The sequence below is a fragment of the Pteronotus mesoamericanus genome, unplaced genomic scaffold (genome assembly GCF_021234165.1).
Source record: "Pteronotus mesoamericanus isolate MK-2021 breed Mesoamerican mustached bat unplaced genomic scaffold, CSHL_Meso_final scaffold_36, whole genome shotgun sequence".
Classification (NCBI taxonomy): Eukaryota; Metazoa; Chordata; class Mammalia; order Chiroptera; family Mormoopidae; genus Pteronotus; species Pteronotus mesoamericanus.
This window is the reverse complement of record NW_026555313.1, coordinates 11970407-11979641: the sequence shown is the minus strand read 5'-3', so window position 1 is coordinate 11979641 and position 9235 is coordinate 11970407. Positions and strand designations below refer to the sequence as shown.

Sequence of the window (9235 nt, the reverse complement as noted above, 5' to 3'; positions counted from 1 at the left end):
AGTCTGTGAGATACAAACATAAAACAAAAATTACACAAATAAAATAGGTAATTGAACACTGTAACGAAAAAAATGCTTGGATGGGTAAGTGAGCAAATAAGGTAAAGAAAAGTAATGTAAAATTTATAAGGGCTTAAATAAGCACCGATAAATTATGGAGTACAACGCAAAATTCACATGAATTTTTCATACTGGAAAAAAAATCCACCAAAACATCGAATCTTCAAAACAATTTTTCCTTGTCGTCTACCTTTCGGGCCAGCCTCCCTTTCAGCCCATTCCTCCAGGCAGGAAAATACTTTGGCGAGACGGGCACTCCGGCGAGAAACTCGAGATATACGGGCTTAAGCTGTATAAACTCCTAACTTACTCCGGTGATTTTAAGAGGAAAGAAGTGAGAATGCTGTTGGTATCGTGCAAAGAGCTTAATTAACACAGTGACATTAGTCCTGCTCAGGGGTATCCCAATACTAGAAGGAGGAGACCTCGTAGGTTCGGCCTTCCAGACCTCTTTGAAAGCTGGTGTTAGAGTAATCACCGGAACTGCAAGCGCCACTCAGATTCGCGCATGCTCCCCTGGTGGAGCTGCTCCGGTTTTATCCCAAGTCGGAAGTCCTGTTTGTTTATTAATTACGACAGTCGTAAACTAAGGTTTCGTGACGGTTTCCGTACTTTACGACGACAACAACTATGGCGGCTGGCAGTGGTCTATTTGAAAGTGCGAGGAGTATCGAAGAGCGTAAAGAGCAAACCCGGATCGCCAGAGCCGAGGTGTTGCGCCAGGTACCTCTCTTTTGGCGCTTTTGGAACCACGTGGAATTGTAGGAATGGAGGTTTTCTGAGAGCTAAGCCTCTGGCTTTTCTCCCTCCCTTGCTCTTTTCACCACCTTAGGATCACCTTACCTGAGTTAGAAGTGGGTCTCCCTTTGGTATGCGTGCGAACGTCTGGGTAAGAGTGGGTGACTAATGTTGGACAGGTGGAAGAAAGCTCCGTATTGTTCTTTGATTTCAGCATATGTGACATATATGTATAATAAGATATTTTTCATTCTTGTCTCTTTAGTATTTCAGGCAGTTTTTGGAGAGAGTAGGGTTTGTAAGCGGTGATAAATTTTACAGTAGAGATATACATAAGAGTTTGAGTAGCCCAAACCCAACTTTGGAGTTTGGAGAGAGAATGAAGGGACAGGAACAACCTCCTAGGAAGAACTTACTTTATTTGACTATTGTCGAAGCATGAATAAAAATTAGCCATATGATTATTTGTATCTAGAAAGATGATTCTTCCTGAAGCTTTTTTGGGGTGTGGGTAGATGGTTATGGGCATTGCAGATTGAAGGTATGGAGATCAGTCACTCATCAATTACAAAAGTCTCAGGCAGTAGCACTGGGATGGTGAAGGGGCGAGATATGAAAGTCGGACTTTTAAGTTGGGAACTTAAGGAAACGGGAGTGCCTAGAGTAGGTCCCAAGATTTCGTCCTTGATTGGTGGCTCAATTCACTAGAAATTGGTAATATGGTAGTAATGTGGAAGGAGAGAGTTTTTCTTTTCTTCCCCTAAAATCTCTCCTACGCTTTGTTAGAAGCAAATTCATGGCAAGGGACAACTAATTCATGAGAACATATAGGAAAGTGGGAGAAGATTTTGTTTTACTTTTTGTGAAAAGCAGTTGGATCAGTGTTAATCCCCGCCTCCGCCGGCCCCCCCACTCCCACATTAGGCCAAAGCAGATTTTGAAAAGGAAGAAAGGCGTAAAGAACTTAAACGACTTCGGGGTGAGGATACATGGATGCTACCTGATGTGCGTGAGCGGATTGAACAACTCTCAAAGGTGTGTACTAACAGGTTTACGTTTACTTGATATAAGCCCGTCTGACCTTTTTTTTTTTTTTTTGCACTTACCCAAGTTAATATTGGAGGGGCTACTTTATAGCCTATTTTCAAAAGTTACAGAATGAATATTACATAATGGCTATTGCAGAGTAGTTTTATCTCTCTGGCAGAAATAATATATTTTGATATTTTGGACATTATGACATTGGGCGGATTTTGTTCCTTGAATTGGCTGATAAAAAGCTTAGCTTCGAATTTCTGAACCATTTGTAGCAAGCTTGTGCATTTTAAGCTTAATGTTTTTTGTCTCAATTCTTGTTTTTTTATTCCATAATTTCAATTTATGCTATCTTTTATATTTTAAATGGTCTAATAATCTATAAATTCTTTTGGGGCCATAGGAGGATATATACATATGTTTATGTATATATGTGTTTATTTGATTATATATGTCTGTCAAATGAATCTTCAAGTACATTTAAACTTCCCTCATATTTTCTGATAAGATATCTCAGCTCTATGATTTATTAGTAGTGCATATATTTTAGAAGAGTGCTAAGGTTTCTTAGAAGATTTTATTCATGTAGTCATGTTTCTTCTTTCATTTCTTGAAAAATTTAAAGATTTTTTGAGCATAGGTATTTTCCTTAAAATACTTCTTTTAAAGTAAGTTAAAATGTAAATCCTTTCTTCTTCAAAATCATTATTTATAGGAACAGTCCGTGAAGAAAAAGAAGAAAAAAGACAAGCATTCAAAAAAAGTAAAGAAAGAGAAGAAAAAAAGGAGCAAGAAAGAGAAGTATGAAAAAAACAATGAGTCAATTGATAGTTCATCTGTAAGTATGTACTAAAACTAACCAAAGCATCTACTTGAGAAAATTTTGTTTAAAGAATAATGTATGGGAACTTAAATTATATGAGAACTTAAAAAATATTACTAGTTGGAATATGAAAATGCCTGGTGGACATCTACTTGGAATTGTTCAGGAAATATTAGAACTATGACTCTTAGGTTGAAGAGAGAAGTAAAAAGATAGAGATGAGATTTGGGAGCCATTGCTTATTGAAGCCATTAGAATAAATGAATTGCTAAGGGAAACTAAAAAGAAAGAACTCCAACACTGAGGAGAAGCTTCTACTTTTATTCTTTTAGTTTTAATGCATCTGTTTATTTTATGTTGAAGTGTATTTCTTGTAGATAGTGTATATTTGGGTCTTGCTTTTTTATCTAGCCTACCAATTTCTTACTATTTAATTAGAGGATTTTTCTGCACTATTTTAATGTGGCCGCCATATTTGACTTTTAAAATTTAAATTAAAATTCATGAAAGTTCTATCAGGTTGAAAGTTCATTTCTTTAGTCTCACTAGCCAAATTTTTTAAGTAGTCACATATGGCTAGGTTAGTGGCTACCATATTGGACAAAATTCTATTGGATGACACTGGTTTAGATTAGTTATGTTTAAGCTACTTATTGCTCTGATTGAGTTTAAGTCTACCATGTCACTATTCCCTTTTCTGTTTCTATAGTTTGTTCTTTTTTTCTTTCCTCTTCTTTTTCCTGACTTCTTTTGGGTTGAGGTTTCTTTTTTTCTTTTTTAAATACTCTTTTTTTAAAAAAAATTTAAGTATATTTTTACTATTGCAATTGTCCCAGTTTTTCCCCTTTTGCACCCCTCCACCTGGTACCCCTCTTCCCTCCAGCAATCCCTCCCCGCCGATAGTTCATGTCCATGGGTCATGTGTGTAAATTCCATTTCCTATGCTATTCTTAACTTCCCCTACTTTATTCCTAACAGTTATGATTCTTAATCCCTGCACCTTTTCCCCCATTCTCCCCATTCCCTTCCCAGTGATAACCCTCCGAATGATCTCCGTAACTATGATTCTATTTCTGTTGTAGTTGTTTGCTTAGTTTGTTTTTTAGATTCAGTTGTTGATAGTTTTGAGTTTGTTGCCTTTTTGCTCATGGTTTTGATCTTTTTCTTCTTAAATAAGTCCCGTTAATGTTTCCTGCAATAATGGCTTGCTGTTGAAGAACTCCTTTAGCTTTACCTTGTCTGGGAAGCACTTTATCTGTCCTTCCATTCTAAGTGATAACTTTGCTAGATAGAGTATCCTAGGGTGTAGGTCCTTGCTTTTCATCACTTTGAATACTTCTTGCCTGCAAGCTTTCTTTTGAGAAATCAACTAATAGTCTTATGGGAACTCCTTTGTAGGTAACTCTCTGCTTTTCTCCTGCTGCTTTTAAGATTCTCTCTTTATCTTTAACCTTTGGCATTTTAATTACGATGTGCCGTTAAGGGGCATGTATGAGACAGTGGCCACTTAATTTGGAGATTTGAATTTGCAGACAATAAAGACCCTAGATCAAAATAAAAATAACTGAATACTTTATTAAGAGAAAGCAAAGTGAAAGCAAGAATCAAGAGCAGACCTCACCAGACAGGAATTCACCAGCACCCGAACACAGATGCTGGGGAATACCAGAGACAGCATTTCGAGTCCAACTGGGAAAAGTTGCAAGTGACGCGTCCTCCTCTCGGGTGGGATTCCACAGTCTCACTTTGGGGCTGTGCTTAAATAGTTTTTAGACAGAGGTGACTCTATGCCAAGGGCCCTGCGTGACTCAGTTAACTAACAGGTCCTTCTGGGAGAAGGGCCAGTGCTCCCTGAAGGAACAGCCATACATCAAAAGTTGAATATTAACAGTACTGGTCTCCCAGGAAGAAGGGCCCATTCTCCCCTGGAGACAGTATGTTAACATTTTATTCTTACATTAAAAGTCATGACTTGGGCCTTAACAGGTTCGATTCTTAATGTCCCTTTAACTCGTCACTTGGTGTGACCCTCTTTGGGTTCAACTTGTTTGAGGCTCTCTGTGCTTCCTGGACTTGTATGTCTATTTCCTTTACCAAAATAGGGAAGTTTTCTTTTATTATTTTTTCAAATAAGTTTTCAGTTTCTTGCTCTTCCTCTTCTCCTTCTGGTATCCCTATGATTCAGACTTTGGCAAATTTGGAGATGTCCCAGAGGTTCCTCAGCTTTTCCTCATTTTTTTGAATTCTTATTTTGTTTTTTGTTTTTGCTTTTTTTGTTCTGGTTGAATGTTTATCTCTTCCTTCTGTTCCACATCATTGGTTTGAATCCCAGTTTCCTTTCCTTTCCTGTTGGTTTCCTGTGGCTTATTCTTCATTTTGCTTAATGTGACCTTCATTTCTTCCTTTATTTTTTTGCTGTACTCAAGGAGTTCTCAGAGCGTCCTGAAAACTAGTTTTGAATTCTGCATCTGATAGGTTGGCTATCTCTGTTTCGGTTAGTTCTTTTTTGGGGGTTTTGTTCTGTTCTTTCATTTGGACCATTTTTCTTTGTCTTCTCAATTTAGCAGCCTCCTTGTGTGTGTTTCTGGTATTAAGTAGAGTTGCTTTTACCTTAGTAGTGTGGCGTATGTTGAAAACATACCTGTAAATTCTATGGGGTGGAGCTTTAGGTAATTGCCAGGGTGGGGCAGTCTTCACTGCTTTGTGACTCTGTGGGGAGGGCTCCCAGAGGGGATATTGCTGCTGCCTGGCTTCTGGTGGTTCTCCTGGTGCTTACCCTGTTTCTAGTCACTTCATCCCCTTCCCGAGTGTGACTGGTGCCTTCCAGTGGTTGCCCTGTTGGTGAGTCCCAGAGTGGGTGGATTTGCCTACATTCTAAGACCATGCTGGTCCCGTAAGCGGTGAAAATCTGGCAATTTCTTCCGCTGCCTCAACCCCCGCTGGTTTTTACAGCAAGAGGTGACGGGGATCTGTCTTCCTGGTGATGGAATCCTGGGCAGGTGTGGTCTGACCTGGGGCTGGGAATGCTTGCCCCAAAGGTATCCGTTCTATTTGCTGCCGCTGCCACCAACATAACCACCTTTCTGTGCCACGCCACCTCTCCTCCCATCTCCGTGACTCTGCCCCTCCTACCCGTCTGGGTGAATGTGTCTTCTTTAAATTCTTGGTTGTTGGACTTCCATACAGCTCGATTTCTGATGGTTCTTGGTGTTGCTAGTTTTGAGATCTGGGTGTAATTCTTTCTATGGCTGTACGAGGAGGCGAAGCATGTTCTACCTATGCCTCCATCTTGACTGGAAGTCCTTTTTTTTAAATATTTGATCTCATCTCCACTATAGGCTTACTAGGTATCTCTCTTTTTTATTTTTGAATGACTTTATTAGATTTTATGCATATTTTAACTTATCATTTTCTTCCTTCAAATAATATTATATTGCACATTTATAAGAACTTTACATTATTTTTGCATTTCCCCTTATTATATTTTGTACTGTTGTTGTCATACATCTAACTTGTATGTATGCTATAAACTCCACAAGATTGTTATTATTATTATTTCAAACAGTTATCTTTAAAACTTCAAGTTAAACATGAAAAATCTTTGTTATTTACTCACAAATTTATCATTCTTGCATTCTTTAATTATTTTGTGTACGTCTAAATGTCTAACATTTTTCTTTTCCATGTAGAGGTTCTTTAATATTTCATGAAGTATAGGTCTGCTGACAGTGAAGTCTCAGTTCTTGTTTGTGTGAAAATTTATTTTTTTCTCAATCTTATTAGTAGTATTTTTGCTAATACAAAATTTTAGGTGTAGTTCTTTTTCTGAGCTTTAAAATGTCAATTCATTGTCTCATGGCCAGCATTTTTCTTAATGTATTCTTAATGACTACATTAGTTCTGTAGTCATTTTTATCCTTTTTCCTCTGTGTATAATTATTTTCTGCTCTGAATCCTTCTAAAGTTTTTTTTCTTTATCATCTTTTCTTCTTTTTAAAGAATATCAGCTATGATGTGTCTTGATAGTGTTTTCTTTGTATTTCTCCTGGCTTGGATTTGTTTTTCTTTTTTGATTTATGAGTTCATAATTTCCATCAAATTTAAAGCTTTCTGGCAGTTGTTTTGTGAAATGTTTTTTCTGTCTCTTATTTCGCTGTTTTCCTTAATACCCTCTCACAGGTCACTAAGCCTCTGTTTACTTTCTTTCTGTGCTTCAGTTTAGACAGATATTGTAGATGTATCTTTAGCTTCAAGTTCACCATCCTTTTCTTTTGTTGCATCTAATTTGCTATTATCCCCATTCAGTGACATTCCTTTTTTTGGTATTTTTCATCATTAGACGTTTCAATTGTGTCTTTTTTATATCTTCGTATTGTCTCATTGTTACGTTCATGTTTTTCTTTCCTTGAGCATATTTATAATAGCTATGTCAAAGTCCTAGTTTGACATATCATTATCTCTTTTCTTTTTTTATTCTTTTCAATTAACTGTTTTCTTTTTTTATTGTCTTTGGGTCACATTTCTTCTGCTTTGAATGTCTAGTAATTTCTAGTTGGATACTGAACCTTGTGAAAGTTATATTGTAACTGCTGAATTTTGTTAACTTCCTTTGGGTGTTGAGTTTTCTTGGGCATAGAGTTAGTTACTTGTGGATTAGTTTAGTCCTTTTGAAGGCTGGTGTTTATGTTTTGTTAGTGTGTATCTAGATTAGCCTTTACTCTAGGGCTGATTGAGCCATTATTGGTGTGACTTGCTAAGGCATGGCCTTTGTGGATTTTCTGCTGATTATTTTGGGTATTTAAAATTTCTCTATTCTGGTTGGTAGGAACTAGAATATCTTCTGGCACTTTGTGAGCTCTTGGGATTGTTCTGCTTATAGTTCTGTAGTGATTGTTCCTTGAATGGTAGTTGTTCTTTCCCTGGCTTCGTGGACTTTGTCCTAAGCATGTTCAGTTTCATATTCAGTTAAAGACTATGTGGGGTCTCGTATGTCGGTTTCTGGAGCTCTTTCTCTGTGTAGCTCCCTTTTCATGGACACTGTGTCTCAGCCTTCATAAAGTTAAAATTCTGTTTCCTTAGCCCATTGGGGTTGTCATATTTGGCTTGAGTTATTCCTCATTGTGCAATGGCCTGGAAAGTGCCACTAGGCGCAAAGCACTGGAGATTGTAATTGTAGTATTCATTTCATTTGTTTCTTTTTTCTCAGGGATCATAGACCTGCACTAAGAGTCAATATCTGAAAACAATTTTTTCATGTATTTTCTATTTTTATTTGTATTTTTGTAGTTTTAGTCTGATGGCATTTATTTTGTCATGGGCAGAAGCAGAAGTCCTCAGTTAACTTTGAATTAGTTTTACCTGTAGTACTTTCTGTCTTGGTTCCATATTCTAGGTTTTGACTATTAGGCTTACAGGTATGGTTAATTATGATGGCTACATGTGAGAAGGAGAGTCTGGGAGCTGTGATTGGTGAGGGGGCATATTGATGGTTTATTAGTTCTTCAAGGTAAAGATGGAGGATTGAACTAAACTGAGCAAGAGAATGAGGTCAGCATGGGGAGAAGGCCTTTATCAAGTAAATGATGCTTGAGTTGAGACTTGAAGGATGAGTAAGAAATAGCCTGGCATATAAAGGGGTGTGGCATTTCATGCAGGAAGAATTGTAAGAGTGAAGGCATGGGAGTATGAGATAACATGGTATATATAAGTGTGTGTGTATGTATATAGATATTATTATAAACAATTTAATAGCATTAGATTATAAGACAAGAGGGGGGTAAATGGAGATGAAACTAAGAGTTGCTAGAACCTTGTAAAAGAAGAGGTGGCTTTATTCTGTATTCTCTGTATCTGGATATCATCTATTTAGGTTCATTTGCATTCATGAGAAAATATCCCAATTGTCATTGGTTAAACAAAATAGTTAATATTTCTTTCATAAGAAAGAAACGAGGGGGGCATTCTAGGGCTAGTGTGGTCTTCTAGGATAGACTTCTACCGTCTTGCTCCTTCATCATCCTTATAATGTTGCCTATTAGTCTAGATAATAAGAAAGAGGATATCATCTCTTTCTTAACTTCCAGAAAGTCCCACACAATACTTTCATTTTCATCTCATTGAACACTTGATTATAGCCTTCTCTTTCCAGCAAGGGAGGCACGTTACATCCCCAAGTGAAATTGGGTTCTTTCGGTAGGAAAGCAGAGGAACAGCTATCAGTCTTTGTGACAGGGAGCCATAGAAGAGGAGTACTGTGGTCAGATGTGCCCTTATGTTTTCCTAAATATGTTCAGGGTGGGGTTTGGAGAAGGAAGGGGAGCAGGAAAGACTGGAGTCCAGGAGACTAATTTGGTTATTCCAGTTGTCTAGGTGAGACACAAGAAGATTTGATTGAGGGTTGCTGCTTTTTAAGAGTGAAGAGGAGGGGAATATATATTAGTTGGCACTGTTGGGTGCAGATAACAGAAACCAAACTTAAATTGGTTTATCCGATTTATTTGAACTACAAAATTTCATAGGACATCTAGGAATGAAGCTGGGCTTCAAGAATAGCTGGCATTAGCCCTGGCTGGTGTGGCT

The 9235-nt window shown here is 37.6% G+C and overlaps 1 protein-coding gene across 1 annotated transcript in view; it reads left to right on the top strand.

Moving 5' to 3' along the window:
* The first annotated feature begins 662 nt into the window (after positions 1 to 662).
* CWF19L2 (CWF19 like cell cycle control factor 2) overlaps positions 663 to 9235 on the top strand; it is a 107902-nt gene continuing 99329 nt past the window's right edge. The window contains exons 1-3 of the mRNA XM_054592499.1: positions 663 to 783; positions 1723 to 1833; positions 2549 to 2671. Coding sequence (XP_054448474.1) covers positions 691 to 783; positions 1723 to 1833; positions 2549 to 2671 — 327 coding nt within the window. The 5' untranslated portion in view covers positions 663 to 690. The remainder of the gene's footprint in view (positions 784 to 1722; positions 1834 to 2548; positions 2672 to 9235) is intronic.